Source organism: Anarrhichthys ocellatus, unplaced genomic scaffold (genome assembly GCF_004355925.1).
Source record: "Anarrhichthys ocellatus isolate YVR2014 unplaced genomic scaffold, GSC_Weel_1.0 scaffold4, whole genome shotgun sequence".
Taxonomy (NCBI): Eukaryota; Metazoa; Chordata; class Actinopteri; order Perciformes; family Anarhichadidae; genus Anarrhichthys; species Anarrhichthys ocellatus.
The window spans coordinates 3,090,093-3,107,852 of NW_022280034.1; the positions used below are offsets into that span (position 1 = coordinate 3,090,093).

General features: G+C 43.6%; 2 protein-coding genes across 5 annotated transcripts; both read right to left on the reverse strand.

Annotated features, from left to right (window-relative positions):
- Positions 1–126: 126 nt before the first annotated feature.
- LOC116381668 (kelch domain-containing protein 1-like) lies at positions 127–7,438 on the reverse strand. Its single transcript, XM_031843990.1, has 13 exons — positions 6,007–7,438; positions 4,846–4,916; positions 4,489–4,600; positions 4,043–4,155; positions 3,632–3,722; positions 3,407–3,505; positions 3,189–3,263; positions 2,843–2,901; positions 2,613–2,725; positions 2,140–2,212; positions 1,943–2,027; positions 1,047–1,126; positions 127–581 (listed from the first exon to the last, which is right to left on the reverse strand). Exons 1-13 carry the CDS (start codon positions 6,106–6,108, stop codon positions 446–448), a joined length of 1,209 nt encoding a protein of 402 aa, XP_031699850.1. The 5' UTR covers positions 6,109–7,438; the 3' UTR covers positions 127–445.
- A 78-nt stretch (positions 7,439–7,516) lies between these two features.
- plekhm1 (pleckstrin homology domain containing, family M (with RUN domain) member 1) lies at positions 7,517–17,447 on the reverse strand. Of its 4 annotated transcripts, none has more exons than XM_031843989.1 (13): positions 17,228–17,447; positions 17,029–17,090; positions 15,921–16,010; positions 14,929–15,170; positions 14,061–14,735; positions 13,480–13,927; positions 12,477–12,624; positions 10,345–11,325; positions 9,632–9,777; positions 9,336–9,529; positions 9,190–9,253; positions 8,946–9,103; positions 7,517–8,799 (listed from the first exon to the last, which is right to left on the reverse strand). In XM_031843989.1, exons 3-13 carry the CDS (start codon positions 15,972–15,974, stop codon positions 8,691–8,693), a joined length of 3,219 nt encoding a protein of 1,072 aa, XP_031699849.1. In that variant the 5' UTR covers positions 15,975–16,010; positions 17,029–17,090; positions 17,228–17,447; the 3' UTR covers positions 7,517–8,690. The 4 variants fall into 4 exon arrangements, with proteins under 4 accessions (XP_031699849.1, XP_031699846.1, XP_031699847.1 ...); XM_031843986.1 differs by having other exon boundaries at positions 13,480–13,930; XM_031843987.1 differs by lacking the exon at positions 17,029–17,090 and having other exon boundaries at positions 13,480–13,930.
- Positions 17,448–17,760: the final 313 nt, after the last annotated feature.

Sequence of the window (17,760 nt, forward strand, 5' to 3'; positions counted from 1 at the left end):
AATATTTGCCTCTAAAATGTAGCAGAGAAGAAAAACAAATGAGCAGAAAATGGAAATACTCAAGTACCTCAGAATTGTACTACAGTACTCTGTATACCACCAATGAATAATAAAACACCACAGTAATATACAACACATAACTTTTATTCAAAAACAGATTGCACATCATTAAATCACTATATATAGTAAAATGTTACCAAATCTAAACTGGCTTTTTAAAATAAGGCAAAACGCTTAATTTACAAATGAATGTCTTCAGTTAAAACAATTGAACTGTAGGATGTTTAGTTGTTTTTTTTTTTTTTTAAATCATTTGAAACAAAAAACCAACACACTCCTGACACAAAAACATGAAAACAGTTCTGTAATAATTGACTGGCTCAGATTCTAAAAAAAAACAAAAAAAAAAAAAAACCCAAAAAAACAAAACAAAAAACAGTCCTCTTCAAGGTGTGAGGACGGGCTTCATATCGGAGAAAAAGGCGACTCGCTTGTTGATCTTTTTGTGCACCTTTGATGGTAGACAGGTCAGCTGCTTCCCAAACAGCTCTGGGTTTCTTCCTATAAAGTCTTCACACATTCTAGAGAGGAAGTAGAATAAAACACAGGTTGTTCAGATGAGTCTTGACAGAGCATGGCAGACTGTAATCCTGACTAGCTTCCTGCTCTACATGGCAGATCACAGCCACACCACAAGCATATTTACATTATTTTTTGGCTAGAAAATTTACTTTCATATCACGTAGTGTTCTGAGAATCAAATGAACACATCACAACTTTACGGACATTTTAATCTCAAGTGAGTCTTTTAATCCATTACATATGTGCCACAGATGATTGCCTAATATAAAGCTCATTAGCCCAACACCATGTCCTCTTGTTTGTGAAGCTGCACACAGGTCCAACAGGGCGAGAGTATAAATAGCTTTTAAAGGGTCCCTGTGGACTTTGTTAAAACTGCTTAGCAACAACGGAAAGTAAGCGACGTTACACGATGCACAGAGAGCCGACAGTGCAGAAATAAAAGCGTGGGAGGTTCAACGTACCTGAAGAGTGAGTACGGCTGAGTCTGAAACACGAACATGTCTCTGCAGTGGTTCTCTGAGGGAGCCCTCAGAATGACCACCTGGTGAAGAGGTTTGATAATCACATGATTGATGACAGATCAATTACTGGAAATTATTCAAATGGTAAAGAGTTTTTGTGGACTTAGAACAAAAACTAACTGGATTTGCACTAAATTTTCTACAGATGTTCACTGTCCCCAGAGGATGCACATGTATCCCCTAAGTGATGATCTGTCTAGCTCCATCAACAGGTCCAATAATTACTTTGTCTTTTAGTCCATAATCAAATACCTTCAAGCTCTCATCAGTGTCAGCTGTTCCTGTGTGTGTAGTGCTAACAAGCACTAGCAAGTTAGCATGCTACCAGGCTAAGCTAAGATTGTAAAACATGCATGTTGGGATTTCCATGCCACTAAAACCTTTTCAACAAGGTGGCAACATTTTGCACATTTTCAGCAGCTTATAGACAAAATAAATAAATAATAAAATACACATTTTTCTCTCCAGTTCTGTTTTTGTTGGCATCACATGTGGAATAATACCCCATACTATTCGTGCTCTTCAAACTTTGAGTCCTTAAATCACTTAAGCTTTCTTTATGCAACACTTAATCACCGAGCTATGATTGGTCTGCTTGACAATGATATAAGTTAACTCAATGTTACAGAAGGAATGAGTTTAAAAAGGCAAAATGCTGCATTGTTTTGCTGATGGAAATCCTAAAGGGATAAAAGATTATGCTGCACAACATTTTACTCACCAAGACCTCACAATGGACCTACAAATAAACCTTTCAGTTTCAATTCACTGCTATTTACTTTTATTCTTTTCCCATGAAAGTGGAAGCTGATCTAAAAACCAAAGGGAATACATACCGAGTCCATGAGGAAGCACATCTCGCTGCTTCCCCCGAACACAACAACATCGTCGTCACTTCCCAGGCACGCCGTGTGACACACTCTGAGGAAGACCAACATTTGGGTGAATAAAAAGATCAGCTGCACACCGATTTTTAAAAAGCACGATGAGCTACACGTTGACAGGAAGATAAAAACACTGACAAATCAACTACCTGGGCTTGTCTTTGTGTGGGTTCACCATCTTGATCCACTCTCTCGTCTGCGTGTTAAACTGCCAGGCATCATCTAGCACAGAGAGGTTAATGATGAAACGCAGATGAAACCACAGGGAGCTTCACTTTCAGTATTTTGGGAAAACAAACCACTTGAGCAACAGTGACGTCCTTTGTTTTTAGAGTTGCATGTAATAAAAATGTCCTTCAACCTTGGGCACACTTGTCCAAGACAGATAAAGGCTTAAGATATTTATAAAATGCAGATAAAATGTTTGTTTGACAGCTCCAAGGCCAGAGTGAATATCTCTTATTGGAAAGTTAAACCAAAAAGACGCAAAATTCCATCGTTTCTTTATTTTGTGGTCGTTTGGCGTCTCTTCATGTTGTCCTATAATCCGCCCGTGCGGCAGAGGAGACTGAGCCTTCAGAGTTGAATTCAGAAGCATTAAAGATCGATGGCGGAGACTTACTGAGAGTCCTTCCGTCTGTGCCGAGACCTCCGTACACGAAGAGCGTGTGATCTGATGTGGGCGTCATGGTGAACATGGAGCGTCCCAGAGGTGCACAGGACGGGGAGATGTCACTGGTGGAAAAGCAGCAGAACGCAACAGACGTCAGCACATTTTTGGAAAGAGCCGCCGCCTATAATAAAAAGGTTACTATTGCTGGTGTGTATGAGAAAGAGCTGAGGAGAATTTACAATTGAGTCCAAGTCCAGGTCTTCAGGTCTAAGCAGAACATGTCCAACTCGGTCTTTTCCTGCAAAAGTAGAGTAAAGTCCTGACAGTGTTCAGTTACAACACCATGGAGTATGCATGGTCAAAAGGCTGCTCCACATCTGCATGGTCAAACACAACTCAAGCACAAAAGTATGCAGACAAACAGTTCACCCATCTGTGATTAAACTCTCTTAAAAAGTTATTTAAAACCATTTATTTACAGATCTGCCTTTGTGCCTGAGGGCACTGTCACATCACAGGGTGTGCACACATATTTGTGGCTATGTGTTGTTTTTCCACTGTATTGTACACGTCAAGACAACTCACCACGCCGCCAGAGATGTAACCTTTGTTCCCCAGAAGGGCGCTGGCATGGCAGCCTCTGGGGGCCGGAGCAGAACCCTGGACATACCAAAAACAAACTATTCACACCCTGTAGACATTATATTGTCGTCTAAACGTAGAATATAGTGCAGGAAAAGAGCTGAAATACATGCTGCGCTTACGTTAACGTCTTAGACGTGACATCATGTGGTTCCACTCACCTGAGTCTCTGGCGTGCTCCACGTCGCCGTGAGAGTGTCAAAAACACTGACTTCATTGTTCCAGCCCCAGCACCGAAATAATGCGTTTCCAATTGTGGTCTAAAAAGACAAGAGTGTAATATGATACCAAACAAGTTGGAAGCTAAAGTTTGCTTATAGAAAACAAAAAAGCACAATAAAAAGGAATCGCTGCATGTTTTGTTCACAACATTGGTTACTCTTTACCCAGGACATCTCTTCCACGACGAAGTTTGACGTTGATGCGTTTCGTACCTCCCCTATCGTCTTACATCCATATCCACCAAAGAAGATTAATCTGCACCAAAAAAATAAAATTTGAATTAATTCACATTGTGAAACTAAATTAAAATATTTGTGGTTCAAAAAAAAAACACCAAGATTTGGTTTATACCAGATCATAAAACCACCCCTCAGCTAAATCTCTTTTTGAGGTGTTAAAGCTACATTTGCTTCTGTTCAGCTGTGATTTAAAATACAAAATGCCCAACTCTTCAATCATGTAGAAGATGTGATGTGAACAGCTGCTGGAAAGCTCAGCTGGGGCTCATTTTCAGCAGTTTGTCTTCGCTGGTCCAGCTCGTTTGTGTGCTGTGATTTCCTACAGACGGGACTGACCGGTCTCGGTGAACCCAGCACGAGTGTTTGTTTCGCGGCGACGGCGTCGTTCCCTTGGTGTCGGTCACTTTCTTCCACGAGTAGCTCTGCTCTGTGAGGTCGACGCTGAACATCTACAAACGGGAGAGTTAAACGCATCACAACAATCAAGCGACCGTCACTTTTATCCAAGGAGCAGCTCAGGCAAGATTTCCAAATGGAAAGGCTTGATTCTGCCACGTTGCACAATGTCTTAGCTTTAAATTAGGAACTTAGGAAAAACATCATGCAGCAGACAGAATATGGATGCTTATAAGAGACTCCTTGACGATTTTGGAAATGCCTTAAGGAGCAGAAGAACGCCTGGTATTCATCTTTCAGAAAAAAACAAAGATGCTTAGCTCAGCGACTCCAGTGTAATGATGACACACGAGAGCTTTTACAAACGACGAGGTCGTGGTAGTCACCTCGTTAGTGTATCCGACGGGTTCGCATCCTGCAAAGACGTAGAGCGCTCCGTTAACATGAGAGCCACAGAAGCCAGCTGGTGGAGCGTCCCCGGTGATGATCTTCCATTCCCTGTCACACAAAAACAAATAAGAAAATAAGAAACTGTGAATGTGATCTCAACCATAGTTTCCATCTACAAGAACTTTTTAAGTTAGTTTATTCAACAGATTCCCCCTTTAACTGTCTTGGCATTATGTCCCTTTATCTTTTTTTCAATGAACAAACAAACAGGCTCTGAGCCGACATCCTTAGCTTCAATGTCAGGGTGACACAGAGTTTCTATCAGCCGATTAACTGCATTCTTCCCGTCTCACCACATCCCGCTGTCCAAATCACAGAGCCAGATTTCATCAGAGGGCAACATGATTTCCTCTCCACCAGCTACCTGTGAGGGAGAGGAGATAAAAACAAAAGTATGAAGACATGTTGTAGTCTTATCTGCTGAACAACAGCCACCAGAAACTGCACGAATTTAGGCTAAAAACTGCCGATTATACAAACATCTAAATCTGACTATAATGGCTCCTGTTCGTGTGTGTGGTGGAACTGTAGATGTATATTGAACCTATATTTTAACTATCAGGAAGCAACAAGATACGGTCCGAGAAATATTTTCTCTGTCTAAACATGTTCCGCTCTGCTGCCATCCAGTTGCTTTTCAGAGCGTCGCTGCGTGTTTTCCAGGTGAACTTTGTTCTCTTTATACGCACAAACTCAGTTTATAAGTTACACCAAACCAAACAGTCCTGCTATAGATCCTCCCGTTTCAATTTACGCAGCATTAAAAAGCAGGTGTGAGGCTGCAGTTACAGGTGAAATGTTTCATTTGTCCACCACACTTCTATCAATGAAAAGGTGGACAAAATATGAGAAACACCTCTCAGTCAGTGACAATACATTTAAATGAAGATCTCTAAAACCGTTTGAACATCAGGCATCATAAAGGGGATTTATTACAGCCTGTTTTAAACTGCACCAGTTAGATAAACCTAATAAACTGGCATGTCATAACTCAGTGCATGGATTATGACAATCAAAACACAGACATTCCTCAAACCATTAAAAGTTGCTTGTGTCTTTGTAAGTGCGTTTGTAGTGGCTTAGAGTCTCTTTGAGGTGACTTTAAGTCTCTCTAGAGTTGTTTTGGTCTCTTAATAGTAATATTGTGTCTTTTTGTGGTAGTTTTGTCCCTAATCATAGTCATTTTGAGTCTCTTTGTAGTCATTTTGAGTCTCTTCCTGGTTGGTTCATGTCATTTTATTCTTAGGTGAAGGGCCCCTGACACTTTGGGCCCTTGCAGTATTCCATCAAGTTAGATTTGTTTTTTATTGCTAAATTGTAAATTACAGCATGATGTTAAAATAACATTAAAAGAGCATTGGGGTAACTAGAAGACCCATGAAGTACCCAGAGGAGAAACAGGTATTGGAGACGTACCTGCACAGGTAGAACTACATACCGACTAGGTCTCTTACCTGGTAACCTCCCCACACATACAGCGTCCTGTCCTCTATGAACGCCGTGTGGCTGCTTCTCTCCAGCCGGCTCACCAGGGCGCTTCTCTCGGCAGCATCCATCCCCAACAACTCTGGACTCTTTTGTTCCTCCGACTCACCGCTCAAATTAAAAACAACTAAAATGGTTCGCAGAGAAGGGACCGCTACCAGGAATGTGTTGTTGGCTCAGAGCAGAGAGCAGCTCCGGGCTGCAGGCACAGAGGAAAGCCGACTGGATTGGAGGGTTTGCGGAACGTGTTTTTCGTGCTCGCTGTCCTGATTCACTCCTCCCATTAACAGGATCTCTGTCGTTATGCCCGTTTATTTCTACCATGAAATCACGTTGCGTTGAAGGAGGAACCCGCGTTAACTCATTTAACACCTCTAGGTTTGCATTCAACGTGAGAATACCAATTAAGTGTGCGTTAAACCATTGTATTTACCAACCGGACAGGGCGTGTTTGTTTATTGGTTGTTTGCTTCATAATTAAGCTTATGCACATTTCTCATTTTAGTTTGCGTGTAATAAAGTAAATTTGCTCAAAATTAACTGAGAGGACAATCTATTTCCAACTCATCCAACACAGGTGTGTAATTGATTTAATTAAGTGTCACTTCCGGGTTGGAAATCCGCGTTGCGCATGACTAATCCAGGCAGCAATCATTGTGTGATTAATTGCACCTGTGCTTTGTTAAAACAACAGGCCTTTTTTTCACAGCAGATATGTTCACTTGTCATAGGTGGTAAATCACAGGTGTTCCTACAAATATGTAAGGGTAGGTTTACGTCTTTAAAAACAACACTCACATGCCGGAACAAATATTATCCTGGGTTCTTTTCTTATGGTGATTTCAATGGAAGTGATGGAGGACAACATCCACAGTCCTTCTCATGTTTACAAATCTATTCAGCTCAAGTTACATTTGAGTCTTCAGCCGGTTGAGCCAAATATTTTTAGCAAGAAGTAATGTTGTCCCTTGACTTAACTTATTAAAAAAGTTAATACCGTTTGGATGAACTATTTTAAGGCAGACTTGAACACAGTGAGGGAAGATGATGGAAAATAAATAGAAACTTTGAATGTTAATAGAAAAATAGTCCCAGCATGCAACACTGTTGCATCTCTAACTGTAAATAGTTATTAAAATAAATGATAAGACATTTTACGACATCAATAGATGGAAAACAATGGAAAATATTTTTTCTGTCATTATGCATTTGTGTACTTATTTGTTATTTACATTTTCTTTCATTTATGTAATATGCATATAGTTTAATTATATTTGCTGTATCAAACCACCGCCCCTTAATTAAGAAACAAAAAGTATTTTCTCTTAAATCTAACTTAATCTTGAGTAAAGTGTGTGTGTGTGTGTGTGTGTCTCAGCAAAACTGGCACTAACACAACAGCCCGATGACTAAACACATCAAATTAAATCTATAGCCAACGATCCAGAGAGCCTTTGTGCCCAAAACAGAAGAGATTCATCAAGTAACACAGTCACATTTAATCATAACGGTCATTTATACATCATACATCATAGATAAGACAAAGACAAACCAGGAATAGTTGCAAGTATTCTGTGGTTTGATATGTTCTGCATATATCCAAATGAACTTGATTAAACCATCAATTACTTCTTTGTTCTCTGCAGATTTTGGCAAAAGGAAAGATCTCTTAATGTGCTACTTCTGCGAGTTCATCTCCACATCAGAGTCAAATGTTCAAGAGAAGAAAATCAAATTCTGCAAAAATGAAAATGTCAAGAATGCAGGTTTGTGTGTTAGTTGAGGTGTAGCTCTGCATGCTAGAAGATATTTAACAGTCATCACGAGTACGTGCAAATGTGCGAAATGTGTTTTGACTTCAGGATCAACGCAAAATCAAACGATTCGTCGTTTCGGCCGCACATTTATTTATTTTCTTCAGCAACTTTATGTCATACGTCAGTGTGGCTCACCTCTTTGTCCTTTTAAATCACACATATTAATGTACGTTTGTAAACTTGTAAGAAACATTCCACAAAGTCTTCTCTATGACTTGATTCAGATTTTTATCACAAGATCAGTTTCTACTGCAGTAACGTCACTTCTTCTCGTGGTGAAGGTAAATTAAAAGTGTAAGGTTGAACCGTGTTAAACACACACCAAGTGGAGAAGAGCGTAAAGCTTAAATTAAAAAGAAGGCACAATCAAAATATTAGAATATTTCAAGCACTGCTTTAGATATTTGTGCATGTTCAGTACCCAACCAACCTGCATTATGTTTAAATATGTGCATCCGAGAGAAAGGCAGAATGTCCTGTGGAGCATTTCTGATGAACATGATGAACGTAGATACAATAAGACAAACAAAGTAAAAAACACACCATGTAAAAAATGTGTTGATATGATTCTTGGCAACAACCTTCACCGGTGTCACGTCCTCCGTTTGATGCCGAGTCTGAATTCAGAGAGGTATTAACGTCACTGGTCAGTAACATCTGGCTGCATTATGTCAGCGTCACAAGGCCAGATGTGCCTCTAAATTAGTGCGAGAGAGTCGAGCTACCGCAGCACCGTCGCTCTCACAACACACTCATAATTGCACTTGAGGTTACTTCGTGTAAAAGCTAGATTTTCGGTTATTTTTCCGCTTCCTTGTTAGTCGGGGCCTCGCGGCTCAGTACTGTGGATTCCTCTCCAGGTACTTCTTCATCCGCTGACAGCGAGGACACGAGACCCCAGCAGCCTTACAGGCCGAGTGGAACACCGCTTTACAAACTTTACACCTGGGACAGAGAAAGAAGGAATTATTAAACAAATACAGGTTTAATAGCACACCGAGAACAAAAACTAAAAATGGAAAACTGTTCAGTGCATCCAGTTTGTTTTGTTCTTGAACAAAAAGGCGTGAGGTGACCCAGTAAAAACGTACCTGGTGGTGATGTCGAGCTGAAAGGGGAAGATGATGTCATTAGCGTGACATAACTGACAGATGAAGCCCCGCTGAGTGCACAGGTCACAGTGGAAGACGTGGTTGGAGGCGTACTGCAGCAGTGTGAGCAGGTAGTTCACATACTCATCCTCTGCTATCTAGAAGAAACAATAACAACACATGTTAAGACATTTTCCCGGAGGCAGACGACAGGTGCGGTGACACGATGAACACAGCGGGATACCTGTCGTAGGTCCATGACGCTGTACAGCTGGCTCGACTCCAGCAGGTACGTCCGCTGCTCCATTCTGACAGACAGTTTTAAAACATATGTTAGAAAACGTCGTGGTAGAATACGGTAGAATGTAAAACGCACGCACACACACACACTTGGCTTGGAGGTTCTTGCAGGCTCCGCTGCGGCAGGTGAGCAGGTAGTCGCCCAGCAGACGTAGCCTCTTCCGCAGGTTGTGGGCCTGAGACATGGAATCGGCGTGCGTCACCAGCTCAGGGTTCAGGTGCTCCAGGTTCAGCAGAGGCTCCTGCTCCACCTGAGCCAGCAGATGCAGGGCCTTCTTAGACACCTGGACACACACACACACACACACACACACACAGGTCAGAGAAACGTGTCACACATTGTATGTCTGACTGTATCTGTACGTAGTTAAACATTCTGCACAAACCTCTCGCTGTGTGAGGTCCCAGTTGTGCACCATGCGTGAGGGGATGATGGTGGTGTCGCCGTGATGACAGGAGTCACAGTAGTACTGACCCGAGAACTCACACAGCCGGGCTCTGCCCAGAGACGGGCCGATCGGCTGAGGACACCCTGTGTGTGTGATACGCAGCAACACAACCTCAGCATCTCATTCACAAAAATGTCCTGTTCTTCACAATAAAAGTTCCCCATTATGTTCGCTGTTTACTCTTCCTCCCTGCAGTATAAGTAGGCTTATTTTATTGAAGAATAGCCCCGATAAATTTGGTGATAAACATATTTTCCTTGAAAATTTCACAATAAAATCCCCCGTAATCTTGCGGTATTAAAAGCTTTTATTTTGAAGTTGCAAAATCAGGAGCAGAAATGTTGGGTTTTCCTCTTTTCTCTTTACTCTCCTCTGTAGAGGAACTCCTGTGTGACGGGAAGATGATGAGAGACCTCCGAGTTGATAAATAGTCCAAAATGGTGCCCACATGCTGTCCACACCTCACTGAGATCAGAACTGTTGTGTTGTGTGTGTGTGTGTGTGTGTGTGTGTGTGCGTGTGCGTTAGAGATAATGATAGGCAGCCACTGGATCGGGACATCAACTACTACTGGACTTGTCTGATCAGTTTATATATTTAGAAGCGGCCCAACAATGTTAATTAATGTGTGTTCAACAACTCAACATTACCTGCACACTTGAAGCTCTGCGTGTCCAGCCCCTTCTCTGAAGGAACAGTGCACAGATGCACGAGGAGTGCTCCATCTTCTTTTAGTCGGTGCTGCACCAGTCTGTGGAGATTTCCACTCATCCCGGGGAGGACTACAGGTGCCTCGCCGGAGCCTTCGTCCTCCCCACTCTCCAGGTACGAGTCCAGAGCCCCTCGGATCAAAACCCTCCAAGAGCGAGCCTCCTCTGGGTTCTCAGCTCTGACTCTCAGCGTCTCCCGGACGGTCAGGAGTTTGAAGAAGGCCGGCCCTCCCTGAGACACGTCCGGCACCACATCCCGGATTTCCTCGATAGGGAGCGTTTGCCGCAGCTGCTTCCTTCCCTCTTGAACCTGAAACCCTTTCAAGGCCTCCAAGGAGAGGGAGAAGACCAGAGGCACCCATGTCCGAGCCTCTGGATCTGTGGAGAAGTACAAAACAGCTTCTTTGATTGCGTCATTTTCCAAATCCACAGTCCGAGTCCAGTCGAAGCCCTGCAGAGGAGGAGGAGGCGCCTCCTGCCCTCCGCATGGCCCCGTGTCCGGGGAGGAGGGACCTCGCTCGGGGCTGGAGGGGACGGAGGACAGGGACGCTGCGTCCACGCCGTTCTCACAGGCAGGTTGTAGCACCTCCCAATGCTCATCGGTGCAAGGCGTCGGACGGCATTTGATGACGGCCTCGACTATCCGGTCCACCCAGTCCTCCGCTTCGCCGCGATTCGCTGCCCGGAGGTAGAGCCGCTTGCCGGGGAAGGCCAGCTCGAAGCGGCCCTCGGGCGAGGCGACGCGGGCGTCCTCGCATCGCACCAGGGAGCAGTTGTCGCAACATGTGCGCTCTTCCGCGTTGACGTACAGCCGGAACTCGAAGGGCGACAGCTCGCAGTAATAATCGCGCCACATCCCCATCGCACCTCGACGCTCCAGGTGACCGAGCTTCAGCAAGCCACGGAAAGGGTTGGACAGCCCTGACAGACAGACGGACACAGATATTAACGGAAAGTAAAGGAAAAGAGTCTCCATAAAAACAGGATCTGTGCAGACCTGTTCACAGATAGACCAATTACATTTTATCATAATTAAGTCACAAGAAAAGCATGATGAATATGAACGTTGAATAATGAATCTGATGACCTGACTGGTGAGATCATACAGCAGCTGGTCCATAGTTCAAGCACTCACTGAGTGACGTCTGGCCAGACATACAGGTTTATTACATTCCAGTGTCACCTGGCCACGTCCCACTAATGATGTAACAAAAACAACTGGTGGTTTTCTTTTTTCCTCAGACAGCTGATAGAACCTGCTGCGTTGTCACAGCTCGGGGGTGTGGTGTGCACCATTTTCATTCCACAGTTTCCTGTGCTGCGGGCATTTCCTGCACTAACTGAACAGGATTGTCTGCATTGTCACTGTTTGGGGTGTGGTTTGCAGTGTTTTCATTCCACTGTGGAAATTTCCTGCACTATGTAAACACGATGATGTTATTACCGACCGCGTGGCTGAAAAGTGAAGTCAAACGGCCACTTGAGGCCGGCTACAATCCCCAGAGACCCCCGTGTTAAAATGCCCAAATGCACCGCAGAAATAAACACGTTTAAGTTCATGACAACTGTACTGCTCCACTGATCTACAGGGGGCAGCAACACACCAAGTAAACTCACTGAAGAGAAATCTGTGTTGGAAATGTTTTAGGAGGAAGGAAATGTGTTCAGCCTCAAGAATGCACCGAATGTAAACATTGATTTGAGTGATAACTGTAATGTTTCTATGTAAAAACAGTTAATGGCACTCATGGCTGAGACTGAGGATGCAACTAACACTTTTATTTTATTATCGATTCATCTGATTGTTATTTTTCCAATTTATTGTGAAGTCAAATGTCTTGTTTCACCAAAAAAGAAGATTCTCAATCTCAAATCTCAAATATATTCATTTTACAGAGACGGATGAAAAAGAAAAGCAAGAAACCAACCATCTCATTTGAGACGCTTGAACCAGAAGAAAGACAAACAATCTTAAAAATAGTTGCAGATATATTTTCTGAGGTTGACTGAATGTTTCAGCTTTGAATGACACAGATCAATCTGTGACAGCTGGTAGACGGAGGCAGAAGTACCTATTTGCCTGCGATGGACGACACTAGGAGGCGACTGAGAGACCTTGAGCTCAGCAGAGGGAGCAGGAGGAGGCGCCTCATTGTGGTCCGGCACCTCCTCCAGGTGAGGCTTGTAGATGTCGTCCTCAGAGATCCAGGAACGAGAATGCTGCAACAGAAAAGACACGTTTGTCTTTGAGTTTGGGGCTGCAAGTCGAAGAAAACGAGACATTTTAAACTGGTTTCCAACATCAATTATCTTAGATTAAATCTTGATTAACTGACAATTAGAATATCGTTTTGTTGCAGCACTTCTGTCAATGCTTTCTAACAAACATGAGTTTCAGATGATGATTTACTAATCAATGAGCACAACTGAGCTGCCTTCAACAGAGCAGTTCCTGTTATCATGTGTCTTTGGGGTTAGTAGTGTGAGAACTATAAAAAAAAAAACAACCTTGATGAGTTGTGTCTTTCTCTGTTCAGAATCGATGTAAAGATCAGTCTGTCTGGTTTGTCACCATCTTGCCAAACCAATGTGTGGCAACCACAGAGAGACCTACATCTGGTGACATACCCGTGAGCTGTTCCTGCTTGGACATCAAGGCAATCCTGCATGTCCCCCGTCTGTACAATCCTTAAAGGGGAACTGTTTCTCAACCTCTGATTTTCTATGTCTTTGTGTCAAAGTGACTAATAACAAGTATTGGGAAAGAACGCTGCAGACAGCAGCGGCTCAACAGGTTGTGATGTAATCGCCACTGCTCACCTTCGATGGTGTGTTGGAGAACAGAAGAAGTGTTATCTAAAATACTTTCAATGTCATGAATATTTATCTGATTTCGACGTCGCAATGCGGATGTAGCGGGACATTTGAGAACAAGACTTCTCTGAGCGAGACACAACAGACCGGATCAAACGAAATGTAAAGAAAACGTTCTATTACTCTGTAGGTTTTTTTGAAGTTGTACAGAGGAACCACAACACAGTGAAACACATGTTTTGAAACAGAAGAGGGTCTTACCGATAGAGAATCTGAGGACAATAACCTGATGGTGGAGCGACGTGAGCTTTGATCCACTGAGGGCTCTGCTTCTTTCTCTACCTGGAGAGGCTCAGGACTCTCCTGGACTCCGGTGATCTGTACTTCGTCTACAGGCTCCACAGGCTCAGTAGAAAGCATGTCCTTGTCCAAGTGTGCCTCAGGAGAGGCATCGATGCACGCTTCAGAGGGAGAGTAGTTAACGTGGTTCTCATCGGGTGTCGCCGGTGGCTCTGAATCAGACAGCACAGAGTTTGGGACGTGGTCCACGGGGTCTTGGGACGGCGTAGGGGGACCCTGGGTCTCGCTGTCGGAGCCGCTGAACATGGCCGTCTCCGAGTACTGATCCGGACCCGTGCTGGACACAAAGGAGTCTTCGCGCATGGAGTCCTGACTGTAGTGGCCACTCTCCCGGAACTCTGTCAGAGAACTGCTGAGAGAACAACAAGTCATGATATATTTAAGCTTATAAGAAAAGAGGAGTTTACTACTTTATATTTCTAAAGTTAAATGATAAAGCTGACAGTATTCTACTTAGAACTTAGCTAAGAAGACCCACTCACTCCTTCTGTGGCCTCTTGGTGCTGATGGTGACATTAATGGGCGTGTCCAGGTCACATGAAGACCACTGCTCTCCCGTCGGGCTGCGGGGGTGCTGCCCCTGCAGGAGGCTATCAGAGCTCAAGCTGGAGGAGAGCTGGGAGGAGCCTGTGGTGTCCAGGCTTAAGTTGGATGAGTTGAGTGCAGTACAACCCCCGTGTAATACACCTGTCCCTTTCCCCGTCAGCATCACTGGGCAGCCTCTCTGCAGATCCTGTGCGTCTGAAGAGCCCGACGACTGAGACACCGTATCCCACGACTCTTTAAACGCGGGCTTGGAGTTGGGAAGGTCTCCAGCGTTGAGGGACAGGTCAATAGTGTCCGCTTGGGACAAGGGGCAGAGCCCGGCGAGAGCCAGAGGCGTGGTGGTCCATTCGTTGAGGACGGCCGACTTGTAGGAGAGGTCGAAGGTGAGCGAGGCCAGACCCTGGAGGTAGCTGAGCAGGACTTCCCGCTCCTCGGTGTCCAGGAGCAAGGCACTGGGCTGGTAGTGGGCCCGCAGCTTGGAGCCCTCGCGGAACAGCGACGCGAGGTAGCACTCGAGCAGGCCGTGGTTCAGGGCCAGTCGCAGCCAGGCTCGGCAGCGACCCACGTCGGTGCCCACGAAGCTGATCTTCTCCAGCTCCTTGACCACATCACTGGGGAGTTAACAAAGAGTGTTATCATCACATTGGAGAAGCAGGAATCCCTGAATGTTTAGCCTTTATGCTTGAAAAATAAATAGACCGATTACCCGACCATGAAAACAGTTGCAGATTAATGTTCTGTTAATCTAATCCAACCAATCATTTCAGCTCTAACGACGTCCTTTTAGAATAATGTGCTTTTTACCGGTGGGTGACGGTCTTGAGGAGGCTCCAGAAGAAAGGCTGAGGGAGGGAGCCTCGCTCTCCCTTCCTGCTCCGGCCCCCAGCCTCCGAGCGGACGTACTTGCTCTTGATGCCGTGGATGAAGACGGCCTCCAGGGCACAGCAGAAGAGGTTAGCGTCCCCGTCGTCACTGGTCACCACTGCGTCTGACGTCACGTATCTCTTCTGCAGGGCCTTGAGCGACTGTGCCAACTTCTCCTTGATCTACATGTGACCGATGCGTGTGAGAGGAAAATATCATCAGCTTCCTTGTTCCTCTTGGTGAGAGCTACTAAAGGTGCGGTTCAGATGGGAAGCAGGTTGCCAAATAACTAACAAACATTAGAGGCACAGCACAGAACGCAGCCAGCACATTCTCTGAAGACGGAGACGCAGGGTGAAGTATGCGTGGCCGTGTTGTTATGATACCTAATCTTCAGATTAACTACAGTCACATGACACCTACTGTCAGCTGACATGGACAGACAGAGAACATAAACATATAGAAAGTAAGCCTACATTACGCAATAGGTTGCAAAATCAAACGAATTCTTCAGCAACACTTGCGACAAAGCAGCGACGGTCTGAAGCACTCTTCTTCTACTGTGCTTGACCGAGGAGGACTTATGGGGACCACTTCCTTGCCTCTTTTCATAGCTTCTTGACTCGCATACATTAATTCAGCAGTACATTGTGCACCGTCTGCAAAGCTCAGCTGTAATAAATCATATTAACTATTAACCAACCATTAGATTGTCTGTTAAATAAGATACGCAGGCAACTGAATGGATCCACAAGTGTAGGGTTAAAAAGTGGCACAACGTTGAACAACACTTACAACAGTACAATTACAACATTTAGCCTACTTCAATGTCACAACCTGGTATCACAGTAAAGATAGAACAAGCGGGCAGGAGAGAAGTCTACGAGGTCACAGGATCTTTGCACACAAGGGGGGGAAACTTGTGGTTTTACCTTTTTGACATCTTCAGCCTCGGGCTGCATATCTGGCATCTGTGTGGCTAGCATGGCACCTCCTGGGCAGGGTTACCCCCACATGGCACGCTGAAACACACACAAATATGACTCCTTTCAACACTTAAACATCTCTAATAAACGCTTTATTGACCCCTAGCTTCCCTGTCGACATGACTGATGACTAGCTTGCGTGCCCCTGCAGACGAGCAAGGCATGTGATGATCAGGAAGCTGGTTTTATTTTTGTTCTTTCTTCCTCACCTAGTGCCACTGAGCTATCATGACATTTTTCCATCACGAGCCTGCTGTTTTCTACCGTGACATATCTGCTATTTCACGGTTTCAGAGAGTAACCATGAAGTCATGTGAGGCGCTGATTAAAGGAGGTTGTCTGCAGGGAAGTAGCTACAAAATGCATCAGGGACCAACTTCCTTAAATGAAATGAAACGCATGGTGAGGGCAAATACAAGGATCCAGAGACCCAATGCCACTCAGGTTCCCCAACATGATCACGAGCAGATGACTCTAAATGCATAAAAGGTCAATATTTAGTGGGGCAATTTGGTAGCTGCAGAAGTAAAAAGGACAAAAAATAAATGAGACACAGCATACGGTGTAACATTAGTAGTGTAATATAGTACACCATAGTATACAGTATACTACAGCAATACAAGATAATAGAATAGAAGATTAAATATGATATGATGTCATAGAACAAGAATATATTTAATCAAAAACCTCTAGGGACAGAGCTGAGAAAGAAATAGGATACAGCAGACAGACAAGTGATTAGCCTTACAGAATTTAATAATATAACTTAATTCTATATAATAATAATAAATATATATATATATAATATGAATTATAATTAATTTATAATTATATTATATATAAATATATATAATTATTAAAGATAACTTACTTTCGGTTTGGTGTCACATTAAGGTTAAAACTAGCTCACATCTCCTCAGTTAACTTACATTAACTTACACTTACATTAACTAAACCTTTGCACTATTGTTGAGTTAGTTAATTTAATATTATTCCATTTCATTGTATATATTGTGCATTTTTATATCTAATATTTTTACTCTGTTATATTTACCTGTACCATAATTGCTGCTGTTAGCTTCTGTTTTTTGGGCGTGTGGTTCTTTAAAACTCGAGCTGGAAGATTCGAGACATGGAAGTATTACAGAACAAACACAGCACGTGCAGCACGCGCACCAGCAGCTTTGTTAACACTGTAATCATGACAGTTTTAGGATGAATGTGGGATTAAAAATGAACCTTAGCTTCCTTACCGAAAACCGGTTGGCTAACTTGCCATTAAAGGTCCAAAGACAACCGCGAAAATCCTCCGTAAATTGTTATAAACTCAGTAAATGTAAGTTAAAGGCAAAGTCAATCCGTACAGTCGCTCTCCATCGCTTCCAAATCATCCAAAAATCCCCAAAAATCCAAAAATTAGCGTTAAGTAATCTTTGTTTTCTCGAGAGAGGGTGAAGACGCTCTCTCGTCACTTTCCAGTGTAGCACAGATGCATCATGGGAAGTTAACTTCACAATGATACCTTCAGGCTCCCTCAAATATATAGTAAAAGTGAGAATAGGCGTTAAAGGAACATACTTAAACGACATTTTACGGGCAGTCCTTCTTCCTTCTTATCCTTTTTCATCTAACCACTTAGATAATATATTTACTTGTTGTATAATTTAACTTATCTTTTATGTTTACTGTTGTTTACACCTCAACATGTGTTGTCCAGACGCGAAATACCTGCTTTACATGTAACACTCAAAGGCAGCGCAGCTCTTAAAGGCGTGCTGATGTTGTT